This window comes from Nanorana parkeri, unplaced genomic scaffold (genome assembly GCF_000935625.1).
Source record: "Nanorana parkeri isolate BGI_ZX_2015 unplaced genomic scaffold, ASM93562v1 scaffold518, whole genome shotgun sequence".
Lineage (NCBI taxonomy): Eukaryota > Metazoa > Chordata > Amphibia > Anura > Dicroglossidae > Nanorana > Nanorana parkeri.
In genome coordinates this window covers 748,175-770,065 of record NW_017306786.1, presented here as the reverse complement: position 1 = coordinate 770,065, position 21,891 = coordinate 748,175, and the positions used below count along the sequence as shown (strand labels likewise).

Sequence of the window (21,891 nt, the reverse complement as noted above, 5' to 3'; positions counted from 1 at the left end):
GAGGACTCTGATGTGAAGGGGGGACGGAGGACTCTGATGTGAAGGGGGGACCGAGGACTCTGATGTGAAGGGGGGACCGAGGACTCTGATGTGAAGGGGGACTTAAGGACACTGATGTAAAGGGGGACCTGAGGACACTGATGTGAAGGGGGACTGAGGACTCTGATGTGAAGGGGGACCTGAGGACACTGATGTGAAGGAGGGACTGACGATTCTGATGTGAAGGAGGGACTGAGGACTCTAATGTGAGGGAGCGACTGAGGACTCTGATGTGAAGGGGGGACTGAGGATTCTGATGTGAGGGAGCGATTGAGGAATCTAATGTGAAGGGGGGACTGAGGACTCTGATGTGAAGGGGGGACTGAGGACTCTGATGTGATGGGGGCCTGAGGACTCTGATGTGAAGGAGGGACCGAGGACTCTGATGTGAAGGAGGGACCGAGGACTCTGATGTGAAGGGGGGACCGAGGACTCTGATGTGAAGGGAGACCGAGGACTCAGAATGTGAAGAGGGGACTGAGGACCCTGATGTGAAGAGGGGACTGAGGACTCTGATGTGAAGAGAGGACTGAGGACTTTGATGTGAAAGAGGGACTGATGACTCTGATGTGAAGGAGGGCTGAGGACTCTGATGTGAAGTGGGGATTGAGGACTCAAATGTGACAGGGAGACTTTGGTGTGAGGGGGGCTCTGATGTGAAGGGGGGAACCCCACTTTTTTGTTTTTGTGTGGGGTCTCCCCTTAAAATGCATAGCAGACCCCTATCTCGGACAAGGGTGTGGTATGGATTTTGGAGGGGCCACACATCATGTTGTAGATGTTTACATCTTAGAAAGGGTGCCTCAAGGTTTCGCATACTTTACAAAACTGGATAAAAGGTTGAGAAACGCTGATCTAGAGGATTGTTTGGTGACTGAAGTCATACTGTAGAAGACAATCAGAGACTGGGGATATGTTACATGAAACTAGATTACTGTTATTAAAGGACCCTTTACAAACCAATGCTCCCACTACTGATTGCTGGGGCCCAAGGACCACACTTCAAACTCCAAAGGGCTGCAAGTGGCCCTCGATCTGCAGGCTGGTCACCATGGACTTATTAGTCTGTTCAGCTATGTAGCACCAGTGGCAGACCTCTGGTGCTATAGCTGTTGGTTAATCTAGAAAAGATTGTACAATTAGATTGTGATGTGTGCGGTCCCTTCACATAAGTAGGTACTTTCTATAAGGCTCTGTTCACACCTAGGCGTATCAAATATGCGCGTTTCGCGACGGGCGTTTTTACCGCGATTTGCGGTTAAAAAAAATGTGCGACAAACGTGCGTTTCCGAGGGCTACTTGGCTGTATCCCAATGGAAACGCGCAACAAAAACGCTGCAAAGAAGCTCATGTACCTTTTCAGGCGTAGGCTGTTTTGTAGCGCGTTCAGACGGGCTGAAATACGGCAAGGTGTGAACCATACCCATAGAAAACAATGGGATTTTTATGTTTGAGCGTTTTGTAGAGCGTTTATAGAGCGTTGAACGTGCTACAAAACGTACAGGTGTGAACCATGCCTAAGGCTAGGTTCACATCTGGGCGATTCCTGACCGCGTGGCAATCGTGCACAAAACCGCATGGATTGTCAGGCGGTCACAGAGTTTCCCACCACAGCCGATCGCGCTGGTGGTGCCATTATTTTGTAATGGCACCCCAGTCGCGTCTGGCGGATTGTGCGGTTTCCCTCTGCGATTCTGCCCGTGCAATTAAACACGCTAGCAGCTAAAAAAGCAGCATGTTGTGTCACAAAAAAAAAAAAAAGTACTTGTACCTTTTTTTTTAGTGATTACTGCACGGATGTAACCCCATTGAAATCAATGGGGTCCGCGCGGCAATCGCTATGTGCAGCCAAACACGATCGTGCGATCCAGGGCGTTCAGATCTGAACCTAGCCATAACCTGGACGCACAAGTCTTTTCCAAGAGATGGCTACGTCTTTAGTTTGTAAATACACTGCAGTGGCTTTATTTATGTTTGTAGACGTTTGGGGGTCCCACGTTCTTCTCTGCCCATAGCGTCCTTCGTCTTTCCATTCCATGCACGGTTACAAGGACAATGCTCTTTTTAATAATGTTTACATGAATCATGTGGACGGGAGCTCCAGCTATAGTTGCCCCCTCTACGATTGCCTCCCATACCGCTCCTCCTCCTTTTCTTCCTCTCAATCCAGCATCCTTGGGCACCCTCTTTTCCTCCTCCCTCCGCCTCCTCCTCTGTAGTCTGTCTGACTGATACAGACGGTCTCTTGTTTTAAGTCATGCAGCTGGTCTTCTCTGCACTCTGTCCCTGGGGATACCCACTTGTCACAGATAGGCATTCAGAGTGGTCCTAACAAGAACACTTGTCAGGTGAGTAGAGAGCCTTGAAATATCCAGGGTTGTTGGGTGATGCTCTGCAGGACCAGGTAAGATGATACCGGTGCAGTGTAATACTCTGCAGGGGTCACAGGGATAGAGCAGAAAATAGACCTGGGATAGAGGCAGCGGTGTCCTGTGCCGACTTTCATTCACCATCCGGAGTTATTCATCACTCACTGCTATGCTCCAGTCTTCTGCACCAACCACAGGGCTCTTCACGCTGGCTGATACAGTGAGTCACTATGATGTTTACAATGCTTTAATTGCCATGACACAGTGTGGGACGTGTTGTACACAGGGCAGCCTGGGATGTCATTATAGCTGAGAGCAGCCAATGCAATGCAGCAGGGCTGTATGATGCTATGCTGGTGTCTCTTATACTCAGATGCGTTGATGCAGTGACAGGCTAGAGTACAGAGGGAGGTGCTGGAAGGTGCTCTAGTATCACTCTGTTGAATGCAGTAGGATGCTATAAGGTGCCTACTGCTGTTGATGTCTCCGTTAGCTACGGATCAATGACCTGAAAGGTGCTGGGCGCAGTGCAATAGCCTGCAGCTTATTGACAAGTTCTCATCTCGCCTGCAGTGCCCAGAGCAAAACAGTGAATGGATGTTTGCTGCAGAATCACACTGCAGAACAGGGAGATGGGGGCATTCAGAGGTGCGAAAAAATAATAAAGGAAGAGGAGAACATAAGAGGAAGAAAAGAAGGGAAAATAGCAGCGCCACAGCAGAAACAGGTGTCTTTTACCCAGAACGGCCATCTGCGTGCTAGGAGGTCTCCTTATGTAATATCTTTTAATGCACTAATAATTTACTTTTATGTGAGAATTAACATTTATGCTTTGTGTCATCCGCTCATAGCCATTTACTCCGTCACGTTTCAGCTCTTCCTCCCTTCCTCCTTGACCTTGTATATCTCAGATAACCTTGTCCATCTGTCTCGCATAAGACACACATACACATTAAAAGCTTGTCCACAGCGGACACATTGACATGCATTGTGCTGCAATTTCCGATGGGGACAATAGATTGACAGGAGAAAATTGGGGTTACTAAAGGCAAATAGGCTGTTCACTTTGCAAGGGAATTCCTCCTTAGCTTAGTGAATGGGAAGACAATTGACTTTGCAAAAAATACCCAATTATGTTCAAAGAAAATTGAAAGAAATAAATGTATTTTTTGCTTTCATGTTGGATTGAATGATGGAAGTCAGCAGAATCTCTCCACATTCACTACGCTAAAGGAAAAATTCCCAAAGTGAACATCCTATTTGCATTGAGTAAATCAACCCCAAAGTGTTTAATAGGACCTGTTCACACCAATGCCTTACGTTGCAGTGCATTGTCAAGTCCTGTATGCTGCATTAAAGGAGCGTTGACCCGAATGTTGCCACTTAAGTCAATTGAATAACATCCTTTAAATCCTGCCATGAAAGAAATACGTGGGCTGCTGATCTTCTAAAAATGCTAATCGGTAAGCTGTTATCCTGACTCACTCTCTTCAATGCCGACAAGCATAGAGATCACAAAAGTCAGGAATCCTTATCTGCAAACTTGTTCTAGGTCAATGGCTTAAAGTGTTGAAGTCAATATGATATCTACATTTTTGTAATGACAGTTTTCCTTTCACACAACACAAGGTTCTTTGGTGCATTCACCTCTGGGACGAGCCCGACTTAACTGAACGTTGTTTAAGCTTGATGATTTAACCATATATAATGTAATACGAACGATTGCAAAAGGCCACCCCAGGACAGCAAAACTGTGCTAGAAAATGTGAACTGATTTAATATACTCGCCATATATCTGTGAATACCTCCACTTTCATTGGCTTACATTTCTGCTTTAAACTCTTCTATGTATTAACACAGAAGTGGATTTACTCCATCACTCTTTTTATTAAGGGTGGATTGGACTCATTTTGCTGTCATTGTTATTAACGGAACCTTTTTACCATGGAAGGACCCTTGGAATCGTTTTCAGGTCTCAAGGAACCCTTGCTAAAATTGATTAGATCTACAGCTCATAGTTACATAGTTACATAGTATTTGAGGTTGAATAAAGACATTAGTCCATCAAGTCCAACCTATTAGGATCTCATTCTAGGAGTACCCGTACCCCTGTATATTACGGTCCCTTAAGAAATCGTCCAAAAGTTTCTTTAACAATTCCACATTATTTGCTGAAATCACCGCCTGTGGCAGTGAGTTCCAGACCCTAACTGATCTTACTGTGAAGAACCCCCTTCACCCCTTGTGCTGGAATTTTTTTTCCACCAATTTTAGGTGGTGGCCTCTAGTTTTTGTAATGGAGTTAATTTTAAACAGTTTATCGCTAATGTTGCTACCACCATTGAACATTTTGTGTATGGAAATCATATCCCCCCTTAATCTCCTCACCTCCAATGTGAACATGTTTAAATTTAGTAGCCTTGTCTCATAGCTCTGGTCCTCCATACCCCTAATTAGTTTGGTTGCCCTCCGCTGGACTTTTTCCAACTCAAGGACATCTTCTCTTAGTACTGGTGACCTGAACTGGACCGCGTACTCCAGATGAGGTCGAACCAATGATCTATGAGGTCGAACCAATGATAGTACATTAGGTGATCAGTAAGTTGTAGATATAATAACAAATAACTCACTCACTCAGCAATCAATGTGGAGCCCCTAACATGTCTGACACACAGAGCAGAAAACTGCATAACTATTCTCAGTTATAATCATGAAGCTAATACAATTAATGGCTAATATGAAAAGCAAAGGGAGTGAAAGCTGTAGTGCCCCTTTACATTGGTGGTCAGTGGAGAAATGTCCCCTTACATTGGTAGTGAATTAAGGTATGTCTCTTATAATTTGCAGTCAGTTGAGAATGGTGGCTAGCATTGTGCCTGTTTATATTGGTGACTAATATGGCACCTGTTTACAATGGTGGTCAGTGTCATGCCCGCTTACGTTGGTGGACATAGGAGACATGTCTCCTTATATTGGTGGCCAGTGTAGTACCTCTTTACATTGGTGGCTTGATAAGATGTCCCTACTTACATTGGTGGTCATTGGAAATGCCCCCTTACACTGGTGGTCAGTGCCATACTTGCTTACATTGGTAGTCATATGAGACATGTCCCCTTAGATTGGTGGGCAGTGTAATACCTCTTTACATTGGTAGCTAGTTAAGATGTCCCTACTTACATTGGTGGTCAATGAAAATGCCCCCTTACGTTGCTGGTCAGTTGAGAAAAAGCCAGTTCCATTGGTGGTTAGCGGAAAGACTGCACTTTTATATAGGTGATAATTGGCAAGAATGCCTGTTACATTTGTGGTCAGTGTTGTGCTTTCTTACATTGGTGGTCGGTGGGAAGAATGCCCCATTTCATTGGCAGCAGCCACGGGCCTTTCCAAGTGATTTTGGTGGTGGATCTATGCAGGCATTGGCTGGTAGGAAACAAATCCACCATTGGTCACACTTCAAGAAACCCCTATCAAACTCAGGACAAACACTGGTTGCAAAACGCTGGTTAAGGCATGCTGACCGTGGCCATGTATATTGGATGGCCATTCAGGATTATTAAATCCAACTGCTGAAAGCATTTTTTCCCCTAACTGGTACATTAACAACCACTCATATCATTCTTTTGAGAAAGGCAGAGCTTTCTGTTGGTGGTAATTATTAAGTGTGTTTTCTATTTCTTACTATTTAAAGAAAAAAAGACCAAACATTTTAAAATAAAATCTGTTTTCCTTTCGGTTATAAAACATATCAAATAAATAATCTTTCTTCATACATGTAGGCCAAAATGTATTCAGGCAGTGGGATTGTATGATGCTGGTATTAGTTGTACAGGCACTGGTAGTGCTGGATAACACTGGTGCTCACTGAACAGGCACTGGCACTGGATGGCATTAGTACTCACTGTACAGGTACTGGTACTGGATAGCACTGGTACTCACTGTACAGTCACTTGTAATGGATAGCATAAAGTCCATATAAAATGTATAAAGTAAAACACTTCATCCGATCCTCACAGGACAAATAAAACTCGTTATCAGTTCTGGGACGAGCGTGTACGTTGCTGCTATCCTGTTCATTCCAGTGTGAAGCTGCGTTAGGACCATTATCACTGATCATTGATGTACGTTTTTATTGTTTTTTGCGCAAAATACATTTTTAAAGATTTTATGCTATGTGCGGTATATTTGTTTCTTTATCGGTGAGCTAAAATCCCGGCTACGATCCATTTGTAAGTGAGGAGTAGACCGTTTATTGATTCATTCAAAGTGTCGAGTGGGGAAAGAAAGAGTTTGCGGTGGGAGAGGATACACTGTTTCTTTCAATCAGTGTGAGGCATTGAATGCACGTGTGGAGAAAAGAAAGAAGGTCTGTTGGAAGCCATTACATTGTTGGGGAAAGTAGCGTCCTGTGATCACTGCGATTTGACTATTTGATTCTGGTGAGTGGGGAGCATTGTTTTTTCTTCAGAGAGGGATTATATGATTACACATATAATTAATAATTTTTTTTTAATCACTACTTGAACTGATCACGAGTTATCTTTGTCCTGTGAGGATCGGATGACGTTTTTTTACTTTAAACATTTTATATGAACTTTAGTTATTATTTATTATCTTCATTATTAAAATATGAACACATTATTCACATTGATTGTTGAGTTATGCTGATGGATTTGCATATTTTCGAATAGTAATGAGTAACACATTATTTCACATTGTTCAATATTTGTTTGCACCATACTTATTGCATTTTATGTGTACGCTTGATATACGGTGGTATACACACATAGGTGTGTTTTGGGTTCTTTTATTGTCTATTTGGAGATTTATGGGTTATATTCAATTGTTTCACAATAACGGAGTTTAGCGCAGTGCTTTTGGCTTTGTCGGTCTTTCGCTGCAGCTGTCAGTTATTTATAATTAAAAGGGGGGACATCCACAAGCACAAATATTAACATTTATAAGGCACTGGTACTGGAAGGCATTAGTACCCACTGTACAGGTACTGGTACTGGATAGCACTGGTACTGGATGACATTGGTACTCACTGTACAGGCATTGGTACTCACTGTATAGGAACTGGTACTGGATGGCACTGGTACTCACTGTACAGGCACTGGTACTCACTGTACAGGTACTGGTGCTCACTGTACAGGTACTGGTACTGGATGGCATTGGTACTCACTGTACAGGTACTGGTACTTATTGTACAGGTACTGGTACTCACTCTACAGGCACTGGTACTGGATGGCACTGGCACTCATTGTACAGGTACTGGTACTCACTGTACAGGCACTGGCACTGGATGGCACTGGTACTTATTGTCACTGGTACTGGCTGGTGATCAGGAAGTAGCTCAAACCATTCTTGGTGCGTGAGAGGAGAGGAAGTCTCAGCTGCTAATTGCATTGATTGGTCTTAGTGATCACGTGGTACAGAGCACCTTTCATTATCTTTTTTCTGTACCTTTTTCATCATCTGCACCATCTAATGAGAGGGTAAGGTATTCCAGATTCAATACATATAATCTACTACACAGAGTGCACCGTCATATCTGAATGCATCAGGTTCATCCAAATCTTTAATTCTGGTGAAACAAAGAGGGTTCATTGCTCATGTAATTCTGTGCATCCCTTTATATCTAACACCACCATAATAAAAAGCAAAACAGGGAAAAGATATTCAAAATTATAAATTAAAAATGACATATTGTTTTTATCATTTACGTTTTGTATCCAGAGCAGTTGTCTCCTGTCTTATTTTATCTCTGTACCTTTTACTCTCTGTCTCTAGCCAATATTGCTCTTCGTGGTGGATCTTTGGCTTTGAGTTGGGTTTCCTCTCCTGCTTGGTGTATCTAACACACAAAAGGTGACCTCCTCCTTGGGAAAGCTATGGATAATAAGTCTTACAAAACTGATGGAACATGGCCACCACCACAGTGTAAGCACACACTGGAGCGTGAAAAGAAGAAGTGCAAGTATGCCCCTGGCACAGTGTCTGTGGCCACAGTGAAAAGTGGGCATCCTATTACAGTCATAGAGATTTCCCCTGAAACCACTGAAGTGAACGACTATTACTTATGGTCCATCTTCAATTTTGTCTACCTGAATTTCTGCTGCCTGGGCTTCATCGCATTGGCCTACTCTCTGAAGGTGAAGTATATTTATTGTCATTTGAAGCCAAAATGGCCCAATAGAGGTCCAGGGGAATGTTAGACACACTGGATGCTTACATACCGTACTTGTCAGACTTCAGCACTGGGTGTGTAAGTTATCATTAAAAAGCTGTATGTGAGGAGGGCCACTGCAAAGTATAAAAATCTTACCTTTCCTACACATAACACTCAGCTTCCTGGCACTGAAGACAGGGAGAGATGGAACTCGAGCAGTGAAGTGCTCCGGTCACTTCATCCGCCCCTCCTTATTATTGCCCATCCACAAAATGCCCTGTACTTAAAAAAAATACAAGGAAAAAAACAAGGCGTTCTGTGATGGAGGAGGAGATGATGTTACATGCATGCCCCCTCCTTTCCTCCTTCAATCACAGATCACCTTGTATTCTTTAAAAAAAATAGAAGACATTTTGTGGATGGACAAGTAGTGAAGAGGGGCAGGTAATTTGAATGGACAGCTGAACTGTACTGTCTAACATCTGATACCCCTCAGTGCCCAGAAGCCGGGCAATATGTGTAGGAGGCGGCGTGCTTCCCCTCAGCGCCCAGAAGCCAGGCAATATGTGTAGGAGGCGGCGTGCTTCCCCTCAGTGCCCAGAAGCCAGGCAATATGTGTGGGAGGCGGCGTTCTTCCCCTCAGTGCCCAGAAGCCAGGCAATATGTGTAGGAGGTGGCGTTCTTCCCCTCAGTGCCCAGAAGCCAGGCAATATGTGTAGGAGGTGGCGTGCTTCCCCTCAGTGCCCAGAAGCCAGGCAATATGTGTGGGAGGCGGCGTTCTTCCCCTCAGTGCCCAGAAGCCAGGCAATATGTGTAGGAGGTGGCGTTCTTCCCCTCAGTGCCCAGAAGCCAGGCAATATGTGTAGGAGGTGGCGTGCTTCCCCTCAGTGCCCAGAAGCCAGGCAATATGTGTGGGAGGCGGCGTTCTTCCCCTCAGTGCCCAGAAGCCAGGCAATATGTGTAGGAGGCGGCGTGCTTCCCCTCAGTGCCCAGAAGCCAGGCAATATGTGTAGGAGACGGCGTGCTGCACCGGTACGATTTTTAAACATTGGAGCAGTCCTCCGCACAAAACACCCAGCTTTGTAAGGACAATTTACACACCCAGTGCAGTGTTTAAATGATCATTTTGATTTTTTTTCCTGGAGTTTGGCTTTAAGCCGGCCACACTAAGTACAAGAAATAATCATATTTTGGAAGAACAAAATTAAATCCAAAATTGACATGAAACTGTCATTTCCATCATGGAAAAACTGTGAAGAGCGCCCACTGTGTTAATGTGAGCCTGACCTGTGCTTTTCCAGTGCAAGGCAGAGCAAAAATCATACAATCACCGTAAGGCCTCAATCACACTAGAAACGGTTGGCACGTACAGCTCCGTGCTGTGTGCACGGCCGTATCGGGCAGCTCCCATGAAGGACAGATGCAGTGTGTGATTAGTACGCAGCCCTTGACCTTCTCTATGGGAATACGCGGCCGTACGGCGCCCTTTGCTCACCTCATGTGCAGGTCCGTACTACTGGTGCGGGTGTCCCGGCTCAGACGCAGACAGGATCCATTCTGTCAGCGTTCGAGTACAGACACTCGCACGGACGTGCAGGGCAGGTGAGCGTAGGGCGGCGTACGGCCGCGTAGTCCCATAAAGAAGGACAGGGGCTGCGTACTAATAACACGCATAACCTGTCCTTCCTGGGAGCTGCCCAATATGGCCGTGCACGCAGCACGGAGCTTTATGTGCAGGCCGTTTCTAGTGTGAATGAGGCCCAAATGATAAGTAACTAAAATCTGTTTAAACCTGGTGACAAAATTCATTATATACTGCAGCTGCTACACTTTCAGTGTTCAGTGAACCTAACTGATGTGATATACAATACAAAAAAAGCTTATGTAGTGCTATAAAACCCCTTCCATTTTATACTTTTCTCTTTCAGTGCACATTCACACTAAAGTTATCTGTTGGCGTGGCGTGTTGATGTATGTTATGGCATGTATTGACATGCATTGCATTAAGACGGGCTGCCAATGCACCACAACGGATGAAAAAGACATTGCATGACCCTTGTTTCAAAATGCAGCACACCACAATGCACAGTATATAAGTTGTAGTGCGCTGTGGTGCATTGTGTTTTACTGTACAATGCATCGCCATGCCATTCACAATGAATGACACCAAACATAGAGCTGACGCATTATTGCCTGCGTTTTAGCGTGTTGCCACAATACATAACTGTGAATGGGTCGTCATAGATAATGCTGCTGTACTTCCCAAACATCTATTTTCTCTCCCCTCTGATTCTCATATCAGAAAGAAATTTAACGTCTGAATACTGAAAGGTTTTTAGTTCCCATCGGATACTGGGGAGTATCCGATGGCAACGATCAATCCGTGATGGCTCCATTTTTCAAATTGAATGTCATGCATAATGGTGTTGTGCTTTCCTTTCCACTTCCTCTTCACTGTGATTCTCGAATCAGAAAGACACTCACCCTGTGCATGATCTCTTTATTAAAGCAAGGTTCATACACTTTGGGGAGTATCCTGTGGCAATGTGATTTTTGTATACAGTGTTCTTTCATATATAATGATGTTGTGCTTTCTAATCTACTTCCCCTTCTCTGTCATTTTCAAAGCAGAATAACATTTACCCTGTGAATGGCCACTTTATTACAGAAAGGTTCATATCATTCGGGGAGTATAGTTGGGCAACGCTGAATCTGTGATGGTCCAATTTTTCCAATGTAACTTTTTACATGGTGATCATTCATATACAGCATAATGGTGTTGTGCTTTCCAATCTACTTCCTCTTCGCTGTGATTCTCAAATCTGAATGGACACTTTATTACAGAAAGGTTCATATCATTTGAGGAATATAATGGGGCAAGGATGAATCTATGATGGCAATTTTCACCGTTCAGTCCGAAATAGTTCAGATTTCCATTGTATCCAGATTACATACAATATGCACCAGAATTCATAGCACAGTATAGTTTATTAAAAGCCAAATGTTAAAAGCATAATAATGATAGCGCTCAATCTTACAAAGTTTATCCAACACTATTGCACTCAGCTCTAATCTCAGTGCCTGTTTCTCCTTGACACACTGTGACCTTGGTTACGCTTCTGAAACAGGAACACGTAACCAACTCGGCCTACATGTTTCGTCATCCAAGACTTCTTAAGGGAAACAGTCTCACATGATGAAAGCCATGGTGTCGAGTTACACACACGCTCTACTTCTGGCTTTTGATAAACTATATTGCAGTATAAATTCTCCTGGATTTTATTTTACATGATCTGAGTGCGCTGAAAATTTTATCCAATCCAGACTGAACAGTGAAGATTGCCATCATAGAGTCACCATTGCCCTAGTATACCTTTCTATAATAAAGCGATCATTCACAGGGTAAGTGCCCTTCTGATTTGGGGATCACAGTGGTGTGGAAGTAGATTGGGAAGCACAACACCATTATATATGAAAGAACAAAAAAATAAATAAAGATTTAATTTTTGTATAGTGAATCATTAGCGGGTGCCACGACATGTGTTTATTTTTTTTTTTAAAACCAGAAATCAACTTTATTGTACATATGCATGGTACAATGGTACAAGGAGGCAGCGCCTCAAAAGCTTAACAATGTCCCGAGTACATGTCTGGAGTAGAGAGTATACATTGGTCACATTGCAGGTAATATGAACATGAGAGGGCTGCTTGGCTCAGCAAAGTAGCCGTCATGTAGCCACGATTACCTTATCTAGCACAATAGACACAGTTGGCAGAGGGTAGCATCAATCATAGTCGGAACAATTAGAAATCAGACGCTAAGGCCCCGTTCACACTGAGCGATTTATCGCGCGGTAATTCCCGCGATATCGTGGCTATTTACCGCGCAATATCGCTCTCCAATGCTTGGCAATGGGGCAAAGGGTCCTGCTGTCGCGGGTCGTGTGTCGCTACAGCAGGACCCTTTTTGGAGCGGATTTTGCCGGGATTCAATGCTTTTCAATGCAAGCATTTGCGCGATATCGCGTGACAAATCGCGCAAAATGCAAATCGTGCGACAAACGCGCGATTTGCGAATCGCCAAGTGTGAATGGGGCCTTAGTGTAATGATGGCCCTGCGGACATGTGTTATTTTGAGTTTAAGGCCCCGTTCACACTGAGTGATTTATCGCGCGATTTTCATGTCGCTCAGTGTGAATGGGGCCTCACAGTTGAAGAATATGGACTTTTTATTGTTTTGTGCAATATATTGCCTGTTTTTTATTTTGTTTGTCTAGAAATATAAGTGTACTATTACAATGATATCACACGGGATAGAAAAAGATTTACAGCGTTGCACATGCTTATTTTGTATTTTATATCACATCAGTTAGAATTGTTAAATGTGTCCTCTAAGACCAGGGGAGGGCAAACTCCGTCCCTCCAGCTGTGGTGGAGCTACAAATCTTTGCAAGATTCTCCCATAGACAGATGCATGGTGGAATTTGTAGTTTCACCAGAGCTCTGGAGGGCTGGAGTTACCCCCTGACTTGCAATGGACGTGTGGATGCTGAGAGACGGTCCACAGCCAGAGTGGAGGGGAGAGAGGTGAACAGTCACTGTTGCAGGATCGAGTATAAAAATCACTTCATGTATTATAAATATGAAGCTAGTGATGGAATGTGAGTTTGTCTTGATATTAGACTTCTGTAATCCTCCTGCAGTTGCAGACTGGGAGAGGAAGGGGCAGCACTAGCAGCCAATCCATCTCTCCAGCAATGCACATGTGCTGGCAGTGAACATACTGATAGGAGAATAGAGAACAGTGAGCCGAGGGATGACCTAATTAGTTTTGTGCTACTGCTGCTTTGCTGTCCATTTACAAAGTTGAGGTGTCTTTTAACACATTGTTCCTGACCAAGTTGGGCTACTGCTGGAGTAATGGTTAATAATCTGGCTGTAGTAGTGGTGGCTGCAGAGGAGGTCCCATATATGTATTCAGTTATTTATTTGGCTGCTTTATCAAGTTTACATTGAACCTTATCACGATTTAATGAGTTAACCAACAGATAAACATATTTGAGGCAGTAGGCTGTTCAAACCGTAAGGGGAGCGTATTTATAAACAATTTTCAAAATGCTCTGAAACTCCGTGAACATTCGTTCATTTGTTCATTGCAAATGGAGGCAAAAAGGAACATTCTTAGTATATTTTCTTTTCAAGTTGAACGTAATAGCTCGAAAATACCACATTATGGCCACTAGATGTTGCTGAAGAGCATAGGGAAGAAGTATACATCTGCTATACGCCTTAGCTCCATCTAGTGGCCATAATGTGGTATTTTCATTATACATTCGTCTTGGAAAGAAAATAAACTTAGAATGCTCATTTGTGCCTCGGTTTGCACAGAATTAATGTTCGTGGAGTTACGCAGGAAGAATGGTATTGCAGATTGTCTATATAGACACCCTAAGCATAAGATTTAACATACATACATACATCCCTAAGTATGAGAAGTCAGGTGATAACTGGTTGTCACTATGTCTGCCCTGAAGCAGGAACCCTGCGCGGTTCCGAAACGTTGGCTACTTGATACAAGTGACATGTTGTTGCAATAAAAAGAAAATTTGGATTTATTGCATCCCATGAGTGCTGGTGATCTTCATTGCTGTTCATCAGGTGATAACTGCACTTCTCAATAACCATATCATCCATTATACACAATATAGTAAAGTATGGCAGTTAAAGGTATTATAGGCCATTGTCACATGATATGTTGCTAACCAATTGTATTCTTGCATTCTGCAGGTCAGGGACAAGAAACTGTTGAACGACCTCAGTGGAGCTGTAGAAGATGCTAAGACGGCGCGACTCTTTAATATAACCAGCTCAGCACTTGCAACTCTCACTATCATTCTTGTGCTTTTGTACCTGCGTTCCCCAGCTCCTGCCTACTAGAGCAATGGTTGTCTGTATAGACTGTGAGTGATATTCGTCTCAGAGCAAGAGAAAGCTCTTTATACTATACTGTACCAGACAGCTCTGTGCAGTGTAGCTAGACGTAGCGGTAAGCCTCAGTAACCTCCCCTTACTCTTTAAACCGTCCTCCCATAATTCTTCCGGATCTCACTGTGATGTCATCAGCACCTCGCCATAAGGTAGCCTCCAGTTGGCTGATGGCAGCTAATATGCAAAAGATTAACTGCAGACAAGTTAATCTCAGCACCACAGGGGGAGGTACATCTTAATGGGAGGCTGGACTGGTCTTGGCTCCTCCACTCACGTGCCTCTTCAAAAATAGCCCAGTGTGTGAATTTAGAGCATCTCTGTGGCAATTGGTCATATCCCCTCCAATAAAGGACTAATGTTTTCTACAAGAGTGTGTCTATGACGGGGCACAATGTGATCTGGTTAGTTCATCGTATTACCAAACCTCTTTGTCAGACCCATTTTAGGCTTATATTTTACATCTATCAAGCACTATCTGACCCAATGATCACTAAAGAATTTACCAAAATATATGAGAATGAAAATTCTTAGATCATGATCTGCTGAAGCACCAGTGGGTCTAAAGATGGCCTGAATAAAATGGTAGCTTGTAACTTCACCTGTACCATCAACAATGGAAAATGGGTATATTCACATAAGCTTCCATAGAAAGTGCCTCCCCATTTTACTCTTTGTTGGACCTGCCAAGGAAGAATATGTTCTGTTTAGATGGATCAAGCAGAGGAGAGCAGGGCCCCCGAAACACCAGAGGGTTTTATTGCCTAAGCTCCTCAATTATATTAACCCATCTCATACCCTGGCACAGGCCATTCATAACCAAAGGGTAATAAGGTTTCATCATACATGTCACCTCAAGTTAAATCAACCTGATCGAACAAGACGTGTGAAGGTTGAACCTTTTCCATATATCCATCCCGTAGTAATATTAGGTTATTTCATGTGAATCTGGACAGCAAGCATTGTTTTGTGGGTGGGATATAATGCGTAAAATCCAATAGTAAATCAGTGCTCTTTGTGACCTACACTGTGGCATTTCTATGAACAGAGATGCAGCAACCAATCACATCCCGGCTGTAACAATAAATGAAAGCATTTTCCTTTGCTACAGTTTTTGTAATAAATAAGCTCCACTATATTGGGAGATGCATTAATCATAAAAACTGACTGTAGCAGACGCACAAGCCATATAAAAGGAAAGGAAAGTAAGTTCTCATGTGCTGATATTCAATAGAAAAAGTTATAAATGACACACATTTTATTTCTACATAATGGTAAGAGGAAAACTCTGTTCATTAAAGCCCAAGTGAACTATTTGAATCAGCTCAATACATTCCTGTTGCATTGAATCAAAACGCGTTCAAAGTCTTACAGTCTATTTTATATGGAAAGCAGCCACAGCCTGTGTGTAAAAGCCTGTCCCCTGCCAGAATACTGTAGAGAAGGACTGTTGTTCTTTGTTTGAAAGCAGTGGTCTCTCTGCAGATGTTCGACACGACCCCTGCTGAATCAGACTTCTGCAAAGAGACCACTGCTTTCACACAGAGAGCAAGGGTTCCTCTACAGCATGCTGGCATTGACAGGCCCTTCTACTCAGGCTGTGGCTTCTCTCTAAAGGAAACAAACTGTAAGAATAAATTGAGGCTGATTTATAACTCTTCAGCACTGCATATACTGTAGCTGGGCTGCCATTCTCATGACACCACTGCAGGGCTTGACAGATCCCAGGAGCCAATGGTCTTTAAAAATGATAGCTGGCTCCAAACTTTTGAGGTTTCCTGTAGTTGTTATTAGTGGAGCCGCCTCCCATATTGGACAACCTGGCTCCTGTATTCTATACTAATTTGTCCATCCCTGCGCTACCACCACTAGATGGCGATGAGGAGCGTAGGAATTAATTTGCTCTTCAGCGCCATCTATTGGCAGTAGTTATGAATTAGCTATTTTTTGTTTTAAGGGACCAGGAATGTGTTTAAAAAAGAACTCGGGGCATAACTATTTTTAACTCTTGCAGCAGGGCTTGCTTTCGTCTAGAGCTGACCCTGAACCTTGTAGCCAGCTGGTGGTTAGAACCCCTCCTTTCAGCCTCATTTCCCTCTGCAATGGAATGTCCTTCGGCGTCCTCACGTTCCATACCGTGTATAGGACGCGATGACTCACAGGACCTTAGACCGCAGGAGCGGAGGGGAAGCAAGGTGGCAGGGACTGAGCTAACAGCCAGCTGGCTGCGAGGTTCATGTGAGTAAACTTTTTTATTTTCACCCCTAGACAAAAATGAGTACTTAACCCTTGCAGTGCAGGGGTAGCCCCACTGCAAGGGTTGAGAAGAGCTATGCCCGGTGTTCTTGTTTAACTGATTTAAATGGAAAGTTCAAAGGGACTTTAAGCATATTTATCCTTTAATAAAACTGAAGATTGCAGATTAGTTTTAATGTGCAAAGCGTAGTAAACCATAGCAAGAAACTAGACATAACCTTTCACATGTCTGATTAAACCAGTTGTCCCAAAGCTGATTTGTGACTGGTTGCTGCATATCGTGACTTTTTGCATTACAATGTTAAATCCAATCTCCAGTGTCATTGTGAATCCAGGTTTACATAGAGATTGTTCTTGTGTAATAGCAGAGTACAATTAATAATAACTAACAGCTTTGATTCTGAGCAGTGGATTGAAACGGTAGTATCGTAAATGTAAAGGAGTTTAGTAAACTTTGAAATGAAACATTTTGAGGAAAAATAAATATACTATGTCTCTAAAATGTGATTGTTCCAGTTTACTTTTTAGTCTAACAGAACAACTTCAATCTATCTGAAAATCAAAAATTGTCTTAAAGAAGGCAAAAAATGTATTAACCCTTGCGGTGGGGCCACCACCGCACTGCAAGGGTTAAGTGCTCATTTTTGCCTAGGGTCAAAAATAGCAAAGTTATTCTAACCCGAACCTTGGATCTTGCTGGCTGTCACATCGCTCTCTCCAGCCTCTCTCCTCCTCTGCAACGATGGTATGTCCCTTGACACTGTGACACACACAGCTCATCCCCGCTATATACTGAGTGGCCAGATTATTATGACCACCTGACGTTTGTAGGCAAATTAGCTATAATTTCGTGCTGAAGTTTCTAGAGGGCCAGACCATTATACATAGGGAAGCAGGTCGTTTACCACGACAGTAGAAGTGATTTTTTCTGAAGATATGGGTAAACAACGCGATGTAACAGCCTTTGAACGTGGGATGATTGTTGGCGCTAGGAGCCATGGAGCGAGTATCAGCAAAACAGCAGAATTCGTTAAATGTTCAAGAGCAGCTGTTGTTAAAGTGTTTAAAGACTGGACTGTCAGCCGAACATCTGGGTCTGAACGTGCGAATTGTGGCCGTCAGCGACTAGTCAATGTTAGGGCAGAACGGAGAGTGGCCAGACTGGTACAAGACAACAGAAGGGCAACAGTGCAGTGTCAGATTCCTCGGACCACCTTTCAACATCTCGTGGAGTCACGAGGCGGCCCAACAAAGTCATCTCGTGGCGTCATCTCGTGGCCCAACGAAGTACTGATGGGGTGGTCATAATAATCTGGCCACTCAGTGTACATGGTACCAGTGATATCTGTCCACAGTACACACAGATGATCCCCACTATCCATGGTACCAGTAATATCTGTCCACAGTACACACAGCTCACTCCCCACTATCCATGGTACCAGTAATATCTGTCCACAGCACACACAGCTTACTCTTCACTATCCATGGTACCAGTAATATCTGTCCACTGCATGCACAGCTCACTCCCCACTACATATGGTACTAGTAATATCTGTCCACAGCACACACATCTCGTCCCAGTAAAATCTGACCCCAGAATACACAGTTCACTTCCCACTATCCATGGTACCAGTAATATCTGCCCACTGCATGCACAGCTCATTCCCACTATCCATGCCATCACTCATATCTGCCCCCAAAACACATAGCACACTCCCCCGGTATGCATGATACCAGTAATATCTGCCCCCACAATACACTCATTATCCATGGCACCAGTGATATCTGTTTGCAGCACACACAGTTCATTCCCTGCTATCAATGGTACCAGAAATATCTGCCCCCAGAACACACAGCTCACTCCCCGCTATCCATGGTACCAGTTTTTTCTGTCCGCAGTACACATAGCTCACTCCCCACTATCCATGGTACCAGTAATATCTGTCCACAGCACTCACAGCTCACTCCTCGCTATCCATGGTACCAGTAATATCTGTCCACAGCACTTACAGCTCACTCCCCGCTATCCATGGTACCAGTTATATCTGTCCACAGCACTTACAGCTCCTTCCCCGCTATGCATAGCACCAGTGACATCTTTCCCAGCACACACAGCTCACTCCCCGCTATCCTTGGTACCAGTAATATCTGTCCATAGCACACACAGCTCATTCCCCACTTTGCATTGCGCCAGTGACATCTTTCCCAGCACACACAGCTCACTCCCCGCTATCCTTGGTACCAGTAATATCTGTCCATAGCACACACAGCTCATTCCCCACTTTGCATTGCACCAGTGACATCTTTCCCAGCACACATAGCTCACTCCCCGCTATCCTTGGTACCAGTAATATCTGTCCATAGCACACACAGCTCATTCCCCACTTTGCATTGCACCAGTGACATCTTTCCCAGCACACACAGCTCACTCCTCGCTATCCATTGCACCAGTAATATCTGTCCCAGAACACATAGCTCCTTTTCCTCTATCTCCTGCACCAAAGATATCTTCTCCAGCATAGATAGCTCATACCTCATCCACAGCACCAGTAAGATCTGTCATCTGTACATACAGCTCACTCCCTGCAATCTGCGACACTACATAGACATGGCATGGCATATATGGCATATTACACACAGTACCTTTGTATTATAAGCAGTATCTTAGTGGTCTCTTATACACAGTGCCTCATACCTTTCTATCACGCACAGCCGCTTTTAGCTCTCTGTTACATGCAGTGCTTTACCTCTTTCAGTTACAGGTGGTGCCTCATGCCTCTCTGTAACACAGCAGAGCCTCATATGTCTCTGCTACATGCAGCATCTCACCCTTCTGTGTCACACAGAGGACCCATTGCCTACTTGTAGTTGTCATCTCTCTTTCTCACACACACAGTGCCTCACCATTTTTGGTGAACTAGCGCTTTTTGTCTCACACTGTCCCTTATGCCTGTTACACACTGTAACTCATGGTGTAGCTGGTACAAATATTGTGCTGAGGAGTAACAGTCCTATACAACATGGTAGAGGAGGTCAGTGTAGATAGAAAGAAGGATATTTATACCAGAATAAAGGACAGACATGGGTAAGTGCTTACAGAATCCATTTTGGCAAGAAATCAATATTAGGGCCCTTCAGACAACAATTGTTTTCAGCGTGTGTTTAGATGATGTATCAGTTCCGTATAGCACAAACCAGTGCCGTTCTGATACGGAGTGATTAAGTTCTTCGAAGTATCTTGCAACCACATTATCGTTGTCATGTCTTTTATCAACTTCACCTTTATCCTGTGTTTTTTTTTTATTAGCATTGTTTTTTTCTTTGTAACAGCACAGATAATACTTTTCTGTCCATTTAATCTGATGCTTATCTCCAGGAAAGTTTGGCCAGTGCAAAGTAGACTGCACAGACACTGGAGCACATATATCACAGCTACAGAAGTGAAAGTGACAAGCCAGAATGTCATTTCTGCTGCGTGTGACTTTCTGGATTTTTATTACAAATATTAGGGGCCAATTTCTAATGGAGAGAAGACATCGCTATCCGCTCTTAGTGGTACAACACAGGGCCACGCACACCTCAGCCTGCATTTTATGCCCCATTCATAAAATGTGTACTGTAGTGTCTATGATAGTTCACAGCAGAGAGGGCATCTTTATAGGAAGAGTAGGTCATGTGACTTTGGCAGGTCATGTGACTGCGCTCTCCTCCTGGCCTTTTTTTTTAACAAGTTTCCCAAAGTTGATATAGCGAAATGCACATTTAAAAAGCACATCACACTTCCGGTTCCGGCGCCCGATGCTGTAACGGCACCTCTCCGTCCCTCGTCCCGTCACAGCTCCAATACCGGACTCCCTCGCCGCACCGAACACATATGGCGCTTTACCTCAGCACCCCAGGCGATGAGATTCCTTGAGTCCAGGGAGAATCAACCTCTGGCCTCCCCGATTAACAGCCCTCCCAGGAAAAAGAAAGCTTTGACTTCAATGATCGGCTGCGCATTTACTTCTCTCAGCAGGCCCTGGTATGCCTACTCTCAATTGGAGGTGAGGGACCCTTTGACCTATGAGCTACCTGTTGGGCTCATGTTGCCTGGACAGACCCTGGCCGTCTTCCAACATTATCCTGATGTTGCATGTGCTGATGTTTTATGAAGTGACGGGACGGAGGGAACACTTATGTTGAGTGTTTGCTGCCACACAGACTTTGCACTGTGGGTATCGGCTGGTATCCATATAAAGTTCACTTACAGTTGCCCGCATTCGGGGAAAAAGGATGTCCTCACAAGTGGACCCATCTTTTTGTGTTTTTTTGTTTGTCTTCACTCTGCTTCTGACCATGCACAATCACAATCACTCCATGCCCTGGCTATATCTGTACAAGGTACAGCTGGCCCACTATACGTCTGCTTAGATGCCATGCCTTCCACAGCGGACCGCAGCCCGGGGGCCTTCCTGTCTGACGGGGGTCCATACGGTCTCTTCGGAAGCACTGGGACACCCGAAGTTGACTGTTCCATCTCAACTAGATCCATATATTCCCTATTGCACCTGCCTCCACTGCCTTCATGGGACCCCCCCTGAGGATAGTAACGTGGAACGTTAAGGGACTGCGATCGCCAAACAAAAGGAGACAAATTATACGACACCTCAAGAAATTAAAAGCGGATATTGCATTCCTCCAGGAAACGCACCTCAAGGCGGAAGACATCCAGCGTATGCGCCAGTCTTGGGTGGGTACGGCCCTGGGATCCCCGGCTGTAGGCCGGTCCGCGGGAGTAATCACTCTCCTACACAAATCCCTGCCTCACAAAGTTTTACAACACCAAATTGATCAAAGCGCTGGGAGATGGTCCCTTTTATCCCTCCAGATTGGCACCCACCTGCTTGATCTATGGAACATCTACGCCCCGAACTCGGACAACCGACCGTTCCTGGACACCCTTCGATCTAAACTATCCACACGCTCACCGGATGCATTGCTGTTGATCGGCGGGGATTTCAATGCCACCCCATCCTCCTTGGAGGACCGCTCCTGGAAATCGGGCCTTCCTCCTAAACATCGTAACCCACA

General features: G+C 44.3%; 1 protein-coding gene across 1 annotated transcript; it reads left to right on the top strand.

Moving 5' to 3' along the window:
* Positions 1-2,218: 2,218 nt before the first annotated feature.
* Positions 2,219-15,017, top strand: IFITM10 (interferon induced transmembrane protein 10). Its single transcript, XM_018561353.1, has 3 exons — positions 2,219-2,387; positions 8,199-8,560; positions 14,365-15,017. Exons 2-3 carry the CDS (start codon positions 8,300-8,302, stop codon positions 14,512-14,514), a joined length of 411 nt encoding a protein of 136 aa, XP_018416855.1. The 5' UTR covers positions 2,219-2,387; positions 8,199-8,299; the 3' UTR covers positions 14,515-15,017.
* Positions 15,018-21,891: the final 6,874 nt, after the last annotated feature.